Source organism: Pagrus pagrus, assembly GCF_965226575.1.
Source record: "Pagrus pagrus genome assembly, chromosome: 8".
Classification (NCBI taxonomy): domain Eukaryota; kingdom Metazoa; phylum Chordata; class Actinopteri; order Spariformes; family Sparidae; genus Pagrus; species Pagrus pagrus.
Window position 1 is genome coordinate 4747918 of NC_140192.1, and position 21979 is coordinate 4769896.

The window sequence follows — 21979 nt, forward strand, 5'->3', positions numbered from 1 at the left end:
CCTGGCGGCACTGTGTGGCGACCCTCCCTTGCTGACGAGCAAGTTAACAACATCTAAGTTGTTGTGATGGACAGCGACGTGCAGCGGAGTCAGACCATTCTGCAAAAACAGAACAGAAAGTTGTGAATCAAACAACGCTTAAATCATCTTTTGACCTTGTACTCTCGGGCTCTTTGTGTTTTTCTTACCTTCCCAGCAGCATTGGGGTTCGCTCCTCTCTCCAACAACAGCTCTGCTACATCCACCTTCCCGTACTTTGAGGCCACATGGAGCGGAGTGAAGCCTTTCTGCAGAGGCACCAACGAGAAAGTGGACACAACATCTATTTAGGCTGACAGTGTCGAGACAAAGTCACGGCTCTATGCAGCGACGGGTAAGCTGGCAGGCTTTACCTTGGTCATCTTGGTCTGCTGAGCCTCCATGTCTAGCAGGATACGCACAGTTTGTACGTGACCTTCCCGGGCAGCGATGTGTAGGGGTGTGTGGCCTGCTGTGGTGGTGGAGTTGGGGTTGGCTTTGTGCTCCAGCAGCAGCTTGACTAGCTCCTTGTGGCCCATCCGGGCGGCACAATGCAGAGGGGTTTGGTCATCCTGGCCAGGGAGGAGAGAATAATCAGGATGTGTAAGGTGCTGCTGGTGATTTCATCATCTTGTTTTAATTTCTCACTACGATCTGCACTTGATTCATGAAGAGTAAAACGAGGCTGTGGTGTGTAGGAGGGAAATTAGCACACGGATACTCTTTCTCTCACCGCCAGGAATTAGTTACCGAGCTTTCTAAATGAACACTCGAACGTATTACAAAAAGACACTTTCAGGGTGTTTAATCTGTGGCTAATATGATGACTCTTTCACGGATATGCGGATCGTGTAGTGTGTGAAATTTCTACCTTGGCCTTGGCATCCACCGGCGCCGAGTTCTGCAGCAAAAACTCCGCCACCTCATAGTGTCCTGCCCGAGATGCCATGTGGAGAGGAGTCTCCACTTTCTGCTCACGCGGAGAAAGACAAAACCGCACGATCAGATTCATCACTGTGACGACAACAACGTCAGTAGTTCAGAGGTGAGCCGGTCGTCTGAAGATTTCACTCACCACATTGGAGGCGCTGGGGGACGCTCCTTTCTGCAGCAGGATTTTCACAATGTTGAGATGACCCATAAATGACGCCACATGCAAGGGGGTCAGGCCAGACTGTTCAGAAGAATGAGGAGAATATTACAAACGCACGATAATCAAATTCACTACAATGATGGGCCTTTTTTTCCTGTTTCCTCACCTCAGTCACAGCTTCTAGTGACGCCGAGTGTTTCAGCAGGAGATCCATCACACGCATGTGGTTCTTTTTACAAGCAATGTGCAAAGGAGTGAATCCATTCTGCAAAAAAAGGAAAAAACAAAGACGATTATCATCACTACAAAGACTTAAAGCAGCTTGACTGTGTGCGTGTGTTTATGTTAGTGTGTCTGTCACTGACCAGTGCCCGAGAGTTGGGTTTGGCCCCTTTGTCCAGCAGTACTTTGGCCATGCGGTGGTGGCCGCAGTGTGCCGCCACATGCAGAGGGGTGAGGTGGTCCAATGTGATGTCATCAATCTCTGCGTTGTACTGCAGAAGCTGTTTGACGCAGTCCATGTGGTCCCCCTGTGCTGCCATGTGGATTGGAGACAGGCCATTCTGCAAAAAAAAAAACAAGAACACGTGTTGGACTCTCTCATCCTTTGCAAAACAGGAAGCAACAGTCGGAGCAAGAGGAGGATATTTTGGTGGTGTTTGGCCGATGAATCACAAAATTTCACTTTTATCTATGTAAAAATGTGTAGTCATTGACATGTATTAATCACTTTTTATTGGCCATATTTGAACAGATTGTAACCTGACGTGAAAAATGAGACCTTCCCCGTCTCTCACGGCCTGTGGATGATTTATTTAAGTTGTCTAACGCTGCTGGACTGTGGCTTTCCACCTTTCCGCCTTCGTGAAGGACTTGATCGGATGTTTTGTGACAGTCCAGAGGATGTGACTTTATGCACGTCCTCCAGTGTCTCTTCCCGCCTGCTAACAGGGAGCAACAGCAGCTATAAAAGAAGTTCGTCAGAGCCCCTTTAACCAACTGATCTGAATGCTTTCCCAAACCGGATGGTGTTCATTTTAAAGAATAATCTTCTATGTAGCTGGATTACCTTGGTCTTTGCCTGGATGGGGGCTCCATGGTCCAGCAGGATCTCTATAATCCTGACATGACCATTTCTGGCTGCGCAGTGCAGAGGAGTCAGCTCGTCCTGGAGAGCGAGGATTGTTACTGATTTAGTTAATGATGCATCAAATTAGAAACAGTAAAGGGAAGCAAAGATTTAGTGAAAGGGCATGAAAGATGTCTGCTGCACCTTGGTCTTGGCATCGATCTGAGCCCCTCTGTCCAGCAGGAGCCGGACCATGATCACATTCCCCCGTCTGGATGCGATGTGCAGCGGAGTGATGCCATTCTGCAGAGAGAAACAGATGCACTTAGACGGGCAGACGGCAAAGGACTTTTGGAGATGAACTTCCAAACGACATTAGTTATTCTGTACCTTTGGGGTGAAGTTGACATTGGCTCCTCTGTTGAGCAGCAGTTGAGCTACGTTCAAGTTTTCATAGTGTGCAGCAATGTGGAGGGGCGTGAATCCAGTCTGCCGGGACACACCAGGGTGAGTACATGTCACGCTCATTAGCTTTTCGTTTTAGAAACAAGGACACTAAACGCAGATGTCTTTATATACTGTATACAGGTACAGTCATGTTACCTTGCTGAGTACATCAGGATTGGGGTCATTCTGCAGAAGCACTGCGGCTGTGCGTGTGTCGTCGTTGCGTGCTGCAATATGCAGCGCAGGTAGGCGGACCTTCCCCTTGGTGCCGTAGTTGATGAGGAGGGCGACGACATTCTCGTGTCCCTGCTGAAGAGCGACGGCGAGAGGAGTGAATCCGTCCTGCAGCGCACAGGAAGAGAGTTAGAAGACCGGTGGAGGGAAAGTGAGAGAGGTGCGAGGAGAGAGGCTCATGAGAACGAAACACAATGGAAACACAGCGATCAGCAAGGATGGGATCGGGGGAAATTTAGGGGCTTTCGTCTTTGAAAACGTCTCTCAGTTCTTCAGTACCTCAGTTGGAATGCTCTGATTGGCTCCGTTCTCCAGAAGAAACTTCACAACCTCTAGATGGTTTTCTTGTGCAGCCATGTAGAGTGGAGTGAAACCCTTCTGTCTCAGGAAGACGCACAACACACACACGCACGACACACACGCACAGCAGCAGCAGAGGAGACACAAGCAACAGAGAGAAAGGGAAGACAGTCACAGATGCACGCACAAGGATGTACACAGAGAGGAAACATCAACACACAGAAATATAGGAACAGAGACACGTGTTAACAGATGGAACTGCAATAGAAAACTACAACGGCTTCACAATAAAGTGCACGTGGTTTGGTCCTGGATCACCGCAGCGAGAGCAGCGCCGAGTCTCACCTGGGACTGAGCGTTGACATTGGCCCCGTAGTTAACCAGCTCCGTGACCACCTGCTCCTGCCCCGCCAGGGCTGCGATGTGCAGGGCCGTGTTCCCTTTCTGTTTAAACACAGAGCGCACACGAAGATTGCAGATGATTTTATGTCACGTCTGGCACACTTTCCACTCAGCACCTGCCCTTTTTGGTTTGCATGTGCGTGTACACTCCTATTTTTACTTTTGGGGGCACTTTTGGGGCTTGCCTTCTGTATTTACTATATGCTGTTTATTTTTACTGTGACCGTGTCCTGTTTCTCTCTCTTATTGTGAACTTCAGATGTATAAATAACAATATACAAAGTGAAAGAAAAAGAATAATGAGCAACTATTACTTCAATACTTCAGTTTTTATTAAGAGACACTTGGTTGGTACCAACAATGATGAGCTTGTTACGTAGCCACGGTAAAAACCTGACTTTTTCATTTGAAGACGCACTAAAGATGCACTAATTTGCTTTCTTGTGGATGATTAGATAAGAGGATTAATACCGCTGATGTTGGTGCACATTAGCTTAGAATGAGGACTGGAACCAAAATCCACCTACCAGCACCTGTTAAGCTCACTAATACCTCATCTGATTTATTTAAAGGTTCAGTATGTAGGATTTAGTGGCATCCAGCAGTGAACACCCCTCTTCTCACCTTCACCCCTGATGGCCACTTAAAGGCCCTCTCTTTCTAGAACCAGTGTTTGGTTTGTCCCTTCTGGGCTACTGTAGAAACTGACTGTGTGGAAGAGGCTCGCTCCCTCTGCAGATATGCGAGTTTCAGCCTCAGTTTCAGGTGATGACACACTAATTAAAACATAACTATGAACGTTATACTTCATTTCACTTCTAAATCCTACACACTGGACTTTTAATCCGCGTGTAAACCGGCACATTATAGCTTTACAGGGTTTATGTGAGCGTTTCTTGGCGGTGCTACTGACAGGAAGGGAGATCCTTGATTTTTCTGAGGAGTAAACGTTGTCGTCTTGGCGTTTTACCTTCGTGGTGGTCTCCAGAACGATTCCATTGTGGAGTAGCTCCAGCACCATTTTGACGTGGCCTTCTTTCGAGGCCAGATGCAGCCCGTTCAGCCCATTCTGAGTGAGAGAGCAGAGTAGACCTCATACTGAAGGGTCCTCAACACACTACGAACACAAATATTTCTTAATATGAAAAGAAATTGCCACACATATACACGCAATCACATGTAGGCCATGCCGACTGAAACTTGTTTTTAATTACTGTGACTCACAAACCAAAGCAGGCAAATACTTACACTGGACACCACGCATGCAGTACTCTCAGAGTGGTCATTAGCAAAAACAATGTCTACAGGGATGAAATCAAGGAGGGAACATTTTTATTTGATTAATGATGGTGAGAGGAGGAGAAGGAGGAGAAAGAGGAGGAGGAGGAGGAGGAGGAGGACGGGAGGGGGATGGCAGGCCGCTGGTCTCGTGGCTGGGAAGAATACGAGCCGTGTGGGATAGGTCTGACCTCACACAGCCTTCCTTCAGCCGCACAGGACATGTGAGGTTGGACCTTTCCCACACCACTGATATTATTCCTCTGAGTGGGGAGACCACAGCACACCATCACTCTACTGCAGACAGAGGAGAGAGGGAGGGGAGGGGAAGGGAGGCAAGAGAGAGAGGGGGGGGAGCAAGAAATTAAAAATCGGGAGATGAGTTAGAAAACAGTTTCACGAACAGGAGAAGAGACGGGGAGCGGAGCAGTGGTTAGGTCGAGAGGGGCAGGAGAGGAGGGTAAACACAACAAGGGGGAGGGCAGGAGTGAGCAGTGTCCTGGTGTCCACTCAGACAAGGAAACACACCTGCCACAGTCAAGCCTCCCATCAGACTGTACATACATACATACATACAGCATCAGGACTGCAATCCATTGTACTCTTGGAAAAAACGACCACGAGCCACCCAAGTCGGAAACTCGGGCATGATCCAGTGTTTATGTTCAGTTGATTTATTCTGGATAAAAGTCTTTGAGCACATGTGGTGCGAGCTTACTCCTCTTTTCTCTTTTCTAAGTGTCCTAATCTGTTAAATCAGCTGCTGTAGTTACTTGTGAACTTCACAGAAAAAAAAAAAACAGTTTGCCGTGGGCGTCGGGAATACCGACTGGGAAATATCGACTTCCGACTTGCAATGGATTGCAGCCACACAACCAAAAGTACTCTCACCACTGGAGTTTAAGTGACAATCCACAACTTTTCACTCCGTCATTGTTCAGATTTGGAAGGCAAATCACTATTCTAATATACAGTAGAGATTTACCTGTGTTATTCATAAATAAAAGAGGCTGTAGCCTGAAATTACAGTATCAGTGCATGCAACATTAAAGCCACTATGTGTAGAATTGAAACATTTAGCGGCTTGAAGTGCAAAACTACAAAGCGATGTGCGTGCAAACAGGAAGAATGTTGCAGATTATCACTTAAAACTCACATTTAACACCAAAACAGTAAAAATAAACACAATTTCTTGTGACAAATATCCATGTCATCAATGAAATGAAACGATGTCATTCAGGAGAAAGTTGTGAAACACTTGTGTTATCAGACTGTATTTCTGCGTGTCATTTTAATTTTGCTCCATGAGGTGTCTCCCCTTCCTTCATCAATCGTGAGGGTGTCTGCCAGTAAAGGCCACTGTACGGTGTCACCGCACATGAATGAATGTGTTGTTACGTGGGGGCCTAAAAAATAAGCCTCATAGAAACCCTGACAGCAGCATTACCAGCAATAATTACAAAATGTTGAGGAAGTGAATGGAAGTGGAAACCATGACTAAGTTAGATTAATGAGCCAGAGGAATCTCTGTCTCACACACACTCACACACACACTCACACACACAATTTTTGGCCAGGTTTCAGTAGCCTGAGGGCAGCGGTCGTGGCCCACAAACGCTTCCTCTTCCTGGACACTCTGGGAACAGGCGTCAGAGTAAAGGAGGCAGGATGGAAGAGACGGGGCGAAGGAGGAACCCCCTGCCCCATTTATCGCCTTCCCCCGGAGGACCCAAGAGACTCCACCTGCCACCTTCAGCCACTGATTAACAGCCTACCTGAGCATGCACATACAGTACAGTGCATGACCGAGTGCACAGGCAGATGGACGGGCGCAGAGCAGCGCAGTGAGTCCGACACAATCATGCACACTGACGCTCAAAAACATGTTTTTATAGAAATCATAACACAACAACAGGTGATACACATGATCTGTGGAGTAAACATGTGAGTGCTGCCTTCTCCATTCACACTCTGCTGCTCATGTTTTTGAATGAGAGGCGAGCTGCCCATCAGCCTCCTGAAGTTTAATTGAATAAGTTAAAAAGCAGACAGGAAGAGAGACGTCTGTGGGCCATCGGCGGCACATGAAGACTCATAAATACTCGAATACTTCTGTTTCTCTTCCTGCCAAGCTCCACAACGCAGCACAATCGAGGCTCAGGTTTTTTGCAGATAAGCACAAATTTCCTGGCCAAGACTGGTATAAATAAAAATCACTGGCTCGCGGTGAGACGGCCCCGCCAGCCGGAAGCTATAACTTCGACCAATTCAATCTGGGGGAATGCGCAGCTCTCTCACCTGATTGGCTGTATTTATATCGATGCCATTTTTGATGTGCTCCAGGGCCTTGTCCAGGTTGCCAGATCGGGCCGCTCGGAGAAAACTGTTGCCAGCATCTGCCTGCAAGCGGAAAAGAGAGAAAGGGGGGAAGAGGAGGGAGGGGATAAGGGGGATAAGAGAAAGTGAAAGGCACATAAAGTAGAGGAGTGGAGAGGGAAAATGGAGAGGGAGACAGAGCTTGGTTAATATTTCTTCAGAGGCATTTAAAGGACTGAAACCGTTTCAGGAGTAATCCATCAGTTTTTCCTCTCATGTCACTCCGCCCCGTGAGATTTTTCTTGGACAGTGCAGTTTGAAAAGTCTGCATCTTGTGTGTTCTCAGAGGGTGTGGTGAAGCGGCCAAACTCCCAAATAACTCCCAAACAAAAGTCCAATCCGCTGCTCTGGACTCAGGTGATAAAAACACCAGGGTGACAATACCGACAGCGTCTGTCGTTCCAGCAGACTGTCGGCTCTTTGTCCAGACTCTGAGTTTATATGTGTGTGTGTGAATGAAAGAGAGAGAGAGAGAGAAAGAGACACAAGGTGGATGGAGAAAGAATAGACAGAGAGAGAGAGTTTGGCGAGTTCTGGCTCACGGGCCGGCACATGGCACGTCTAGTGTTTTTGTCTGTGTTTTGTTTGTGTCTGAGGGCTTCGTGCCTCTCTTAGGCAGGCAGGGGTGCTGCTGAAACAGGATCACTCATGCGGCACGGGGGAAGAGCGAGGGAGAGGAGAGGAGAGGAGGAGGAGGAGAAGCAGGAGCGGCCGAGGGAGAAACCACAGGGAGAAAACTCGACTGCGGCAAACCCAGCACTTTTTTCATTTCATTTACATAATCTCCTCTCCGTCCCCTCCCCTCCGCCTAACCAGCTATCTCAACATGCTGGTCAGGAAAAACAATCAGCCGTCCCATTCATTTTGTGCAGCGAATAAATTCATTTATAAAACCCTCACACGGTCGCTGTTTTCTGATCCAAAGAGGAAAAAAAAAAAAAACACCAAACAAGCTCGCTTTTTCTCAACATCATAACCAATGCCTTAAGCTGTGTTGTCCATTGTTGTGACAGGGTTGTTGGTCCTCTTTTTGACAAAGAGGGGAGAGAGCCTGGGTAAAAAAAAAGAGAAAGGATCCACATGCCTGAAGTAGAGGCATAGCAACAAATGACACAACACACCCTCAGCATGACACCAATGGCACAGCGCTGTGCAAAGAGAGAGGTCACTTTAAAAAAAAAAAAAGGTAGGGAAAAGTTTAAAAGGAAAAGCTGCTTCCAGCTGATTGAAGCAGCAGAACATTCGCTCTCTGTGATTCCTCGTCCTCATATCTGGCGTGGAGATGAAATTTATACAAGGGCAAAGTTTGGACTTATCAGATGAACTTCACACAGCGTGCAGCTTCCTGTGCGGAAAAGTAATAAATCCCGGGGCTTCTTCTTTTTTTTTCTTTTTCTGTGAGTACACTGACTCATGCCGAGCGCCGCTCCTCGCCTCTGAGCGCTGTCATTCTCATAAGATGTGTTTTTGTTTTTTAGCTTCCACTCACAGACAATTGAGAGACACACTACACTGCAGCACAAAGCCTCTGAGGCACACACACACATGCTGACAGGAAAAAACACTGTTAGACATTCCCACACATAAAAAAAGAAGAAAAAACAGTGTACATGTTGTACTGTAATGCATCAAACTGGACCTATACGTCTAATATATGATATTTTGATAATTAAGATACAGAAAACAGTAAAAAAAGTCCCTCGACTAACTCTTTCAGTGTCTCAGTTAACAGTTTTATTTACTCACAGTTGCCAAGCTGTCTTGGTGAGCCATGCTCTCCCTCTCCCATAGACTCTCTCATTCACTTTCACTTGGGGCAAGATTCAAAACTCACAAACATCCCTCCTCTACACTGCTGCAGAGCAACAGACTGACCCCAGGACACCTCCCACACACAAACACACACACAGACACACACAGACACACACCTGTCAGCAGAGTTACGATCACCATACTGAGAAGTAGCATCTGAAAACAGCACAGTTTTCCACAAATGAATCTTTGTGAGTGTACACAGACGGACGTGTTGTGTATGTTGGAGATTCGCATTAAAGGCGTTACGCAGGACTTGTATACGCTGCAGTCAGGCTGTGTGTGAGTGTACAAACCAGTGGCAAACGTGCAGTGTTGTGAACGAGTTACATAATTACATAAAAACAATGAATGTAACTGTAATGCATCAAAGTTACTGAGAGAAAGATGTACTTTAATTACAGTTACTAATCAAAATGTTGGTTGTCACAAAGGTTACATCTGAATACATTATTTTCTATGTAGAAAATAACATTTACTCTGCTGCTCTGCACCTTTTGGCGTCTGTAACATCATTCAAGTAACCTCCCAACTATTTCCAATGTTATATACAGTGATTGAATGTAACTGAGTACATTTACTCAACTACATGTCAGAGGCAAATGCTGTACTTTTACTCCACTACAATTATTTGATAACTTTAGTTACTTTGCAGATTTCATGCTGCATCAGAGAGAAAGTAGCACAATTTTATATTAATGTATTTTATCTTGAAATCTTGAATATAAGATCCAATGATAGTACACACTACACACACACATGTACATGTATGTATAATGTTCTTTTACTTGAACTTTTGATACTTAAATACATTTAATATCAGATACTTTACACACCTTTACTCAAGTACTATTTTATGGGTGACTTTCATCTTTACCAAAGTGATATCTTAGTATGATATCTTTACTTTTACTCAAGTGTGACTGGGTAGTTTTTACAACACAACTCCTCTCCCCTCTTTTTTTTAATATGGGTTTTATACTTTCTGTAGCGTGAAATGTTTGCAGATGCTGCCATGGCGATACGAGAAAAATCCCTCCATCGAAGCAGGAGCAAATACAGCTGATGCGAAGACACACACAACCTGACACAATATACACGATCCCTCAGCAAATGGTGGCATGGTAACACCACGGTGAACCCTGACTGAGGCCCCTCTGCTGGACTCACTTCACTGCCCCCCCCCAGAAACAAGCCTGTTGAAGTTAACAACAGCACAGAGACTCACACTGGAGACTGCTTCAAGATGTCGCAAATTTACTTTCTTTTTGGCCCAGGCCTGCGTTTTTTTTTTTTTAACTCAGCATGTTTCTGTTTGCATCTGTTGACGTCAAGAAGTGAGTGTGTGGCGTGGTGAGATAAGGATGCAGGGGGAACCACGCCCATCCACTCACTCCCGACACAAACAGGTGCAGTGCACATGTCACAGGCTGAAAATGTTCAGTGGTGATTCCTCTGCTACATCTTGCTGTATGTTTTTAGATGAATGTGTGTCTCCCTTGATTATCCCCGTAGAGAGCGGACAAGCTTTGGGGTCTTCGGTGGGCTGAGCATGAAAAGAAAAAATGAGCTCGCACATTAATCATACTGTCTGGAGCAACAGAAACAGACAATAAACCTGCTCAGCTGCTCCACGGTTAACGTTCACGATATCAGCACACGCTGCCGTGCGACGTGCGTGCAAATGTCCTCAGGCAGAGACAGTGCAAGGCTCCTTATAATGAAGCTCAAAATTACCAAGTCAAATTATTCCCCTATCTCATCACAGAAAATCCTCTGCCCTGAACTCCCCTCTCCTCGTCTTTATCTCGGCTTTTTCTTCCCTGTCGCCTTCCCTCTCTTCTCCATCCCTCTCTTCTTCTTCTTCTTACGTTTCTCTCTCCCTCTCTCTCTCCACCATGCTCGCCTCCTCTGCCGGGCGCTGCAGCAGACAGAATGACATCACCACCCTCGCTGGTGGACTGCAGTATTCGAAAACTCAACGTATACGTACTGTATGTGTGTGTGTGAGCGTGCGCGCGTACTGTACGCGTGAATGCCTGAGATCAACATCCAGGTCACGGAGATCCTCCTGCAAACGGACGACTAAAGGATCATCACTTTCATAAGAGATCGATTGTGTGTGTGTGTGATGATTCTGAATGGGAATCAGATTGTGTGTTTGTGTGTGAGAGGGGAAGAAATAGGCAACGTGAAGCATGAATGGGAAGTTACGAGAGCAGAAAGTCGACTCTCGCCGTCTTTAAACTGTGTTTGTGAGCTCGTGTTTAAGATCGGGTGTTGAGACGACGCTGTTATGTGTCTACAGAGGGACTGAAAATGGCTGTAATAACTTCTGCATGACAGTGTCTCTACATCTGATTTGGATCTTGGCACAAACTGTTCCCCCCTCTTGTCTCTTTATGCACACTGTTGCAGGATTACTCACAGATACTGTAATGCTGCGCTGCAATCACAGTAACCCCTAACATCAGCTTCTGTTGCTCTAATGTGGAAAACAACCTGATTTTTAGCATTTAGCTTAGAACATTTAACTGTTTCCATCATTATGTTGAGCAGAAGTTGGGCTCCAACCTTTCTTTTTAACTTCTGACCCCTAAAATGAAGCGATATCAACTTGAAACCAGAAGTTAGAGCCTTAATATGAATGTGATATCAACCACAGAACAATTTCCCCTCACAGTTGGTTTAATTTGAAGGGTTTTTAGAGGCCTGGCGATGTGAAAGTATGAATAATTTCGTGATATAAATATATATACCTGTTCTTTTTAATCAATTTAATCAGCTCTACCACTGGACAGCTGCCTTTCAGTATGTCACGTCCTTCCAAACAGTCTAGACAGGTTAGTCTTACATCAGAACAGGTCTCAGTGCTACAAAAGAGAGAGCCGAGACCGTTTTGCTAATTCAATCGAGAGACAAATCCTGGAGCTCTTCCACTGAATGTCAATGGGAGAATCTCTCTGCCAAAGATCCAGGATGATTTTACTGTAATACGGAGCCATTATCTGCTTCGGAGAATCTCTGAATTTCTATTAAATTAACATAAAATTCACAAGAAACAGACTCTCTCTCTCTCTCTCCCCCTCACACACACACACACACACACACACACACACACAAACAACATGAATCTGCAGACACAGCACCAGGTGCAATCATAAATATTTTAGGAGCCACTACAGTTATTTGTACACCCAGCAGAAAGGTGAAAATAAGGTGCCTACGTATGTTCAGCATGTCTCCAGTCCTGCTTCACTTGCAATAACTCCCTGAACTTTAAGCAACATAAACTGTGCCACCACACCAAACTATATTTCCTCCCTGCTGAACTCTGAATATCTCGATGTATTTAAACCAACAGTGTGATCGGACGGTTTCTCGTACGCCGAACAGCGGATATGGAAATCACTGCAGAGTGCTTAAACAGCCATTTCATCACCCCTTTTCTGCTGACTTGCATTTGTTCTAGAGATTGATTTTTTTTTTTTTTCCCCTCTCTCTCCGTCCTTTTTCTTTCCTGGGCCTCCATCTCTGCCTTCATGTCTCAGGCTGCTTGAGGAGGCTGAGCAGGCAGCAGCGGCTGTTTCCGGCTCCACAGATGTAGTAAGTGTGGAGTCGGTCAGGCTGAGGCCCGTGGGAGCGTTCAGCTATGGACACATTTACAGGAAGCGAGCGAGCGAAGGCACCGGGATGGAGCTGTTACATTCCCCCACTCAACACCGTCCGTCTGTCCGTATGTAGATCTGACTGTCTGTCCACTCCTTATTCCCTGTACGAGGAGAAGCGTCTTGTCCCATTTTTACTATTTACTTTCTCACACTCCCTGCCTCCCCCTCCCGGCCCTTCACTGTTTGTCCCTGCCGTGCTCGCTGATTGTCTCTTTATATCTGGCCCTGCTGTAGCCTCTGCGCCTGAAGATGAGATTGTCATGGTTATTGTGATCTTTTGTGGGGGTGACAAAGAGGGTGAAACCCAGAGGGAGGAGATGGAGTATGGATGCTATGCAGGACAGGACCACGATATGGTAAACATCCTGTGTGCCACGGTAATTATACAGAATAGAAGTGTTGGAGGGACCAAAAGAATAAAATATATAAATAAATATGAATATAAGTAACTTCTGAACCTCTGACCTGAAATGTAAAGAACGTATATACACAATTTCTTAATAATAAAGATAAAAGCATGTCTGCAATGTATTTTTTTGCAGTGTTGGAAGTAACTAAGTAAATTCAAGTAAATCTTTGAGGTACTTTGCTTGAGTGTTTTGTTTTTTATACTTTACTCGACTACTCTACAGCCTTTAAGAGTAAAATATTGTACTTCTCACTCTGTACTTACTTTACACTACATTTTTTGACCACTAATAGTAACTAGTTACTTTTTCATTTTACAGATTTCATCTACAAAACATGTGATGAGTTTATACATTTATTTTACTTCAGAAAAAACTATAAAAGTAGTCAAAAATAGCTCGATGTTGACAGCTATATACAGTGAAGGAATGTAACTAAGTACATTTATTCAAGTACTGTAGGCTGATAATCAGTCAAAACATAGTATACTGCATATATATATGTAACTACATTATATATGTATAATTTACATGTAGTTACATGTAAGTACATTTAGTATCAGATACTTTAAAACTTTTATTCAAATACTTTTTCTATAAGTAACTTTCACTTTTACCAGAGTAATATTTTAGTACAATATCTTACATTTACTGAAGTACAAGTTTAGAGTACTTTTAACAACACTGTCTATATAATAACTCTGAAAGAGGACTTTCTGCATGATGAGAACTACAGACACTTTAAATAATTCAAGTAAAATACTTCTGTATTTTTAATGTACAACTTTTACTTGTAACCGAGTACTTTTACACTGCTGTACTGCTACTTTTACTTAAGTAAACAATGCAAATACTTCTAATGCCAACTGTTTTTTTTTTACGATACAACGATTATACTGAAATATTGTATATATTACTTTACACTTTATTTACTCGACTGCAATAGTGTAAAAAGCTACTTTTTAATTTGACAGAATTCATCTGAAAAACATGTGCTGAGTTTATAAAACATGTTTTGCTTCAGATAAAACTACTCAACAGTTTGTAAAAGCAGTCAAAAATAGCTCCGTGCTGATCAGTTCTCAGTCAGACGAGGATGTTTTGGCTGTGGAAACTGTCCATTGGCCACTTTTCTTCGTTTGGCTCGTCGGTCTGTTTACTTTCACATTTATCTTATCTTTGGAAGGAACTAAATGATGCAACGATGAAACACTGAAAACAGATCTACTGACGGAGTTGTAAAAAACTGACTCCAGTTCATCCTCAGACGGATAAACTACAAGAATTTCCACAAATCTACAGTAAAACTTCTCGGGTAAGCGGTGGTTTGGTGGCGGTGGGCCTTGTGAGCGTGTGCCCTGCGTTACCTCCGCTGGCTCGGTCGTTTAAATAGTCTCACACTGAAAGGATCTCATTAATTGACCCGCTAATCAGTTTACTGACCTCTAGTTTACTTACCACTGCTAATCCTGGTTGACATCCTACAATCTGAACATCAAATAGAGGAACGAATGGAGTCAAAAACAAGATTAAGGAGGAAAAACAGAACACGATACACACCCACACATATACGCACTTTACACTAATCTTGGACACACATGCATCACGACTCTCAGAGATACTCCCTCCCGTGTTGCTGGGGGGAGGCTCGGTCGGAGGGGTTTGATCAGGGCAGGTTATGTTTGGGTCTGTGACTTCATCAGCCTCCATTAAAAACCTTCACAAGTTATTTTGTATTTCACATTTTATAAGCAGGACCGATGTTTACATCTCCATGACCTGCGACTCTTTCTTTCTTTCTCTTTTTTCTTTGAAGAGGGCTGAAAACAAAAAACAAGCCATGAAAGCGAAGTCTTCAAAAAACAGTTTATGTGGACGGACAGAGAAGCGAGAAACGCTACTTAGCAAGCAGAGGAGCGACTGCAAAAGAGGCGTGTGCTGAATATAAAAAAAAGAAAGAGCTTCAATGAAATGAACAAAGAGTAAATAAGAACACTTCAATGTTCATGTGTTAGAGAAAAGAAGTCAAGATGAAAGACATGGATTTAAAAACTGGGAGCAACTTTCACCGTCTGATGTGAAAGGATAAAGACGGGGAGCGTTTGGCAGGTGCGACCGAGGATTTTTACAAAAACAGAGCAAAACACTGCAACGAAAGAAAAAAAAGAAGAAGCAAACAGGTAGAGCGAGATAACACGAGGAGACAAGAGAGAGTGACAGCCGAAGAGAGGAAGCGAGAGCGTAGGAGAAGGGGAAGGTAAGGAGGAGACGGACAGCAGCAGAAGATGGTGGTACTCACTCCAAAAGTGACGGTCTTGACTGGCATGCCTGTTGGCCCTCCACTCTCTCTTCCTTTACGTTTTCTGTTTTCTCTCAAACGCACAGCTGTCTTTTTCTGTTGCCCCCCTGCAAGTGCGGCGGTACAGGGCACGCAGACCCCCGTCCAACGTAAACACGGACACACACACACACACACACACACACACACTTGAGTAAGCATGGTGGGTGGAGAGACTGCTGGAGGGTGGGGGTTGAGGGGACGGGGGGCCCAGGGGTTTATCTCTGGAGGAATGCTGTCTGTATCTAAAGACACACATTTCACACGCACAGCCAAAAACAAATGGGCACCGCACACTCTCGCCGACGCTCTCCTGCCTGCACCCCCGACCATTTTAACTAATTTTTTTAATTTAGCCTCACTCGCTTTTTTTTCATTTTGTCCTCCTTCATTTCCAAACTCTTTCTCACCCTTCCTCTTTCCTCCATCACACTCTATGTTCTGCTCTCCACCTCATCTATCCTCTCCACCTTTTCAGGTTTTGTTGCGCCCCAACACTCTGTGTCACCCTAACTTTATCCCTCCTTTCTCCCGTCCCGTCTTCACCCGCCACGTCACGCCCATCTCCGTGTCTCCTGTATGTTTTCTGACAGCCAGACAATCATTTTCTTTTTTCACGGACCAGGCAGTACCAGAATAGCGTAGAGTTACTGTGGAGAATGGGTGTGTTTTTTTTTCTCTCGGAGTGGGTCTGTTTCAGTCTGTGAGGTGACTTACAGTGACAAAGCGCCTGGCGGGGGGGTTTGCTGCCACCGCCCCGTGACAATGGGCCAGACACACGGGGGTGGGGGGGAGCGCGGAGGGGCCAGCCTCTCAAAAGGCCCTGCCTCTTTTAATAAAGCGTCCGTCATTCCTTGCTTGAAAAGGCCTCCTTTTCTCTACCTCTCCCCTCCTCTCTCCCTCTCCCGGCTAAATGCTGGGAAAAGCACATCGCTGCCAAAACCATGCAGAGAGATAAATGCTTGTAGGAGAGGGGAAGGAGGGGGCAATGGAGAAAGAAGGCTACGCACCACTCAGTGCCACTGGACCGTGACCTGGGCGAAAACATCACGTGGGATTCCTCCCCTGTCCACAGTATTAAGTTTGGACAGTGATGAGAGCGCCGCTGCCAAAGAATGTGGGGCAGGGGACCACGGACGCTAATGTCCATGAAGACATGACAAATTATCCCGTGGTCTTCAACGAAGACGGACTGCAACCCTTCCTGTCTGAAATAAACCTCCGTTGGCTCAGCCTGCAGAGAGTAACTCAACTCCTCTGAGGAGGAGAGCGATAACTTATCAGCTCCGTATTGATAAGACCTCCTGAAGGTGTGGCAGGATCAAGAGAGTGATGACGGAGGGTTTCTGGAGGTGTTTACAGAGGGCAACGGACTTGAACTGGCAATAGACAAGTTTTCTGCTTCAATGTATCATTATGAAGTACATCAGTGTTTACATCGGTTCCCTATAAACCTCAGTATCCCTACACGATTTTGTCCGTCACCCAGGAAAAAGAAGGTTAATTCGTTATTGATTTCTATTATAGACTAAATAATTGAGTGTTGTTGTTGTTATTAGCGACTCTTTGTGTGTCTGGCTCATCATTACTTGATTTCGATGTTTGAACTTCACTGTGCATAGTGACGTATATGAAGATTGTGATGGTTGGAGACTGTTTAACATCCATCTTCTGAAGTTTCTTTGTGCTAAACCTTAAATCTGAGTTCAACATGTGCATGTATGAGCAGGATTTTGAGACCAGTGTGGAAGCCAGTCGTGGTTCAGTAAACAACTGGGAATGGACTTTTAGGAGACGTCTCACAGGGCTCCAGGGTGCACCTTTTATGGTCACACATGCACCCAAAAATATGTGTCAGGTGAGATTAAACATTTCCACTGGTGCGCCTGAAATTTAGCAGATTATTTTGAGCGATTTCTTGTTGAGCTTGCTGCGATTTAAATGAAGAACAACATGTATTTGCACCTTTATTCCTGTTAAAAATCAGGTTGATGTTAAGAAATTTAATTAAAATGTGTTGTTGGGTGCACCTTAAAATAAAAAGCTAGGTGCACCAGTGTAACCAGTGTGAAGAGTTAGTCTGGAGTCGTCTCTGTATAATGAAAATCTTTTACAAGGACATTAAAATTGTTCTGTGAGGAAACCTTAAAAACTAAATTGGTATCTGAGCCAAATATTTTGAATTTTAGTTTTACCTCAGCTATTCGGGTGAGACGAGGAACATGGGACAAATAAAGTCACTGGGCCTGCGAGTTGTGGAAAGGTGCACGCTGGTATACTATAATAACTCCCACAGAGGCTCACTAACTCTCACAGTATGAAGCTCAGGGGGCTGCAGGTCATTATGAAGCACGGGCCACACTCCGGTTTTTGTAACAGAGTTGATTTAGGTTTGGGACAGACGTGCCCTCTGCACCCCGAGTCGAGCCCCTCTTGTTGGCAGGATAAAGGGCCTACAGCTGTCCACGTGTGCTGCTTGTGGTGGTTTATTGCCCGTGTCCTGATGCCTCAGAGAACAGAGACTTCGACTTGAAAAGGTGGGGGAGGAATCAACACAAACACTGATAGTCTGTCAGCTGTCTTTCTTCAGCCCGTCACACTCTCGGCCCTCGTCTGGCCCCTGTTCGCACTGCATCTCACAACACTTCATGGTTTACGAATAATAAAAAGGGACATCAACAAAAACAAACAACAAAAAGATAGACCATAGTCACAAGGCGGCCATTTTCCTCTGATGTCACACTCAGGGTAGTGCTGCTGTGTTCCTGGTTGCAAGTCCTGTAAACAGAAGGAAATCTGACAAATCATTATGAATTCATCGCTTCCTAACCGATCAGAGCTGAAAAGGACAATAGACAGTGAAAATCTGAAGGGACAACAGGCCAAATTTCACCTTCCGTGAACATTTAACCATTTCTTAGCTAATATTAACTTTTAAAAGTGTCACATAACACGATAGGAAAGGTGTAAATTCATTCTGAAAAAAATCAACGCACATCCTCGACACATTTATTCAAGCCTAAACATGCACTGGTGTCGTGGTTTGGGTTTTTTTGTTTAGCTGGTTCCCGTTTTATTTTGTAGATTGTATCCTTGTGTGTTGTGTTTTACTTTCCACTTCCTGTCTTTGTCTATTTCCCACCCTTTTTCTGTAAACACCTGTTTCATAGTTAATCAGCTCCTGTGTATTTAACCCTGTGTTTTTGCTGACTATTCATTGGTTTGTCTGTGTCTCCTGAGTTCCCGTGTCTGTTCCCCCTCCACATGATTTGTTGCCCATAGCTTTATGGTTTTTGTGTTCATCTTTAGTTTTTGTTGCTTGCATTTTGGATTTTGGGCAGCTTGATATTAAAGCTCTCTTTGTGTTTGTCAACCTGTCTCCCTCTATGTGTTTTGCATTTGGTTCCCTTTTTGATCATACATAAGGTTGAATGCTCATGTTGGGTAATGGCTCGACAAAGACGTAGTTTGCCTGATGTCCCTCTGGATTTTCACTATAAATGATCTTTTCCATTGCTGATCAATCGGGAAGTGGTGAAATGATAACAGATTTGTCAGACTTACTTTTATGCGACATGCTAGCAGTACGACATTTGAGCTTCCCACCCTGAGCGTGACATCAGAGGAAAATGGCCGCCGTGTGATATATTTATATATATAGTCTATGGGAGGAAAACACAGCGTCACAAGGGACAAGATGAATGTAGAGAAAAACAGACACTCCCAGGACAAAACTTTTGAAGAACCTGATCATGAATTTAAAATAAAATATACTGTCGGCTTCTTTGTGAGCTTGTAATATTACAAATTAGTATAACGGCCCTCTAGTGGCAGCGAGGGGCTCTGCAGTATCAGCCTGCAGCTGCTTCAAAGAGAGTCTGGGTTGGGTCGGGCTGATTACTGCAGCTCTGGCACAAAACTGACACACACACATAAATACACACACACTTTCAACTCCTTATCCTGTGCTTCAGCTCTTCTTCACAAGCTACATTAAGCTTGAACCGACAGCAGAGCGCTTTAACTGAGCATTAACAGGAGCAGAGTGTTAGTACTGCCCTCACCTCGCAGGCAGATCACATATCACACGTCAGAGCGCACGTTTCCCCGGCTCGCTCCCGTATATACGTGTGTTTTCACACATACAGCACATAAAGACGCCGCAGCAAATGCACATGCGCCTCAACGTGACAAAGCCAGACTGACCTGTGGAAGACAAAAACAGGGAGTTAGAAATGCTCGGGCGAGGGAGGAGAGCAGAAAAAGATGAAGGCAATAGAGAAGAATGACAGCGGCGATATGTCAGCGCAGGGCCGGGCGCCCATTTATCTTCATAAGTGCAGAGGTAGCGATGGGGAAATACAGAGTGAAGATGTGCAGGAGGAGAGAGGAGGAGCACAGAAGCTGTCGCCGCAGCTCTCCTCTCTCGTATGAACGCAGTTTCTGAGCCCTCGCTGAGAACACAGACTCCATTATTTAAAACAAAAGGCTCCAAAACCATCAGTCACAACCGGGCTTGAGTCAGCACCAGACAGGATCCGAGCAGCCCAGACCATAATTCAATCAGTCTGGTTAATAGACGCAGAGCTGAAGTGCGCCCAAGTTTGGAGACTCCATTCAGACGTAATATACTTTTCCTTGAAACTACGAGATACAAACTCGTCTTGCCACCGTCGACATGGACTCTGTTAAAGTGGGACGTAATGCGATTCAATTAAGAGTCCAGAGAGAATAAAACTGTCCTGAGGAAGAAGTGCACGAAAAGAAAAATGTCCCAGCGGTTTCGCTGTTACAAATCATCTCAAATGATCATTACAAAGTTTTAGATAACAATCATCGAGTTCAGTGTGTGACCACGGTAAAACTGATGGTGGCAGAAACATTTGTGTTACACTGAATTGTTGAGAAAATCCCACATCAGAGGAGAAATTAGAGGAATTCGGCTTCTTTACACTGAAACTGATCTCAAGAAGGTAAAACATCTTGTGCTGTTGAACTTTATTACAGCTACACTGCAGATTAGATATTTAAAAGCTGCATGTAATCTTATAAACGGCCTCCAGTGATGTCACTCGGTGGCTCAGTTGCATTGTGGGTAATGTAGGCAACATGTTTTGGAAAGGAGGAAGAATGCATATATAAAAAAGGTGATATACACAGTTCTGCTGTATTGTCCATAATGATAAACTGTTATAGGAATGTAACGCTAGACCAGTGGACTACTTTTTGAGACTTGGAGCCTACATTACCCACAATGCAACTAGGCCACTAAGTGACATCACTGGAGGTAATTTATCAGATGACATGCAGCTTCCTCTGGAGCCACAAAACACTTTATACTACTTTTTTTTCATATATTCAGTGATATTCCCAAAGTGCTGTCTTTTAATCAGAAGACATTTCTGTTCTGCGCTTCTGCTGACTTATCAGCCCAAGTGCATGCCCATGGAGGAACATCAGTGATGAGCTAAAATCAGGAAATGACTGCTCCACCTCTCATATCTCAGCGTAGCCTCCCATTAGACGGCAGCTGTAATCTTTATATGGCGCCCTATGGATCCTTTGCCTTCCTGCGTTATATAGTTTAGCACAAGGTCTTAAATCTGCATATATGTCAGCTTACAGCTTGTTAGTACCATTTGTTAGGGGGACAGAAGCATTTCCAAACATTTATTTCGGCCTGTCTCGGCGCAGCACCGGTCTCATTTCTCACCACGAGGAGTGGAAGGAAGGAAACAGGCCCGGACTGAAATTATGAAAGAGGAGATGGATGGAAAGAGCGACGAGGTACAGGGCACAGCCGAAAGAAGGGAGGACGTCTCGGGAAAGGTGTCAGCTGTGGTGATGAATAAATGCGCCTGGGGAGCTTCCCTTTGAACGCGCTCTGCAGTGGATGTATATATACAGTATCTTCTCTCACAGTCTTGTTGACAGAACGATGGCATCTTCATCCGCACAGCTTTGCTGAGTCAGACCCTGATTTCTCTCTCACGCCCTCCCCGCTCTGTCGCACACACCCTCCATCATCATGTTATCTACACTGAAGCGGCCTCAGAGCGGGCTGCCTGCAGCAAAGAGGGACCCGTACACACCTCGATGTATGGACAGCAAACAAATACATATTTGATGTATCTATCGTGCTGTTTTCCACTTGAACAGTTAATATCTGCTGCCTCAGGGGCCCCGACGCTGAGCCGCCTGCTGCAGCCGAGATTGACGTGTTTATAAATATTAAATTTAAGCAATTAACGGAGATGCTCTCATCAGTCAGGGCAAGGGCAGTCGAAAGAGAGATTATATAAGTGACTTCAATTATTCCATCGCCTAATGCTGCCTCACGCAGATACAGATTCAGACGCACGCTCGCAAATACACAGACACACTCACGCGTCAACACACACACACACATTCACCTACAGTGCAGTACATGCAGGTGCATAACACACACGCTCGCTCACGTTCAACACACATATGCACGCAGCAACCTTCCCTAATGCAGGCGTACAGTCCAGGCAGCGGTATACTCAAACTGAA

General features: G+C 44.9%; 1 protein-coding gene across 17 annotated transcripts in view; it reads right to left on the bottom strand.

Moving 5' to 3' along the window:
- The window catches only part of ank1a (ankyrin 1, erythrocytic a), a 93541-nt gene that overhangs the window by 28431 nt on the left and 43131 nt on the right, over positions 1–21979 (bottom strand). For 4 of the 17 annotated variants that reach the window (XM_084358784.1, XM_084358782.1, XM_084358780.1 and 1 more), the window contains exons 1-16: positions 15407–15969; positions 7140–7241; positions 4534–4632; positions 3507–3605; positions 3141–3239; positions 2784–2969; positions 2571–2669; positions 2385–2483; positions 2181–2279; positions 1477–1674; positions 1278–1376; positions 1094–1192; positions 890–988; positions 393–590; positions 189–287; positions 1–99 (exon numbers count right to left, since the gene is read on the bottom strand). In XM_084358784.1, the coding sequence (XP_084214910.1) occupies positions 1–99; positions 189–287; positions 393–590; positions 890–988; positions 1094–1192; positions 1278–1376; positions 1477–1674; positions 2181–2279; positions 2385–2483; positions 2571–2669; positions 2784–2969; positions 3141–3239; positions 3507–3605; positions 4534–4632; positions 7140–7241; positions 15407–15778 (2145 nt within the window). In that variant the 5' untranslated portion in view covers positions 15779–15969. Of the gene's footprint in view, positions 100–188; positions 288–392; positions 591–889; positions 989–1093; positions 1193–1277; positions 1377–1476; positions 1675–2180; positions 2280–2384; positions 2484–2570; positions 2670–2783; positions 2970–3140; positions 3240–3506; positions 3606–4533; positions 4633–7139; positions 7242–15406; positions 15971–21979 lie in introns of those variants that run through there. The other 13 variants (XM_084358786.1, XM_084358783.1, XM_084358781.1 and 10 more) reach the window with 6 other exon arrangements.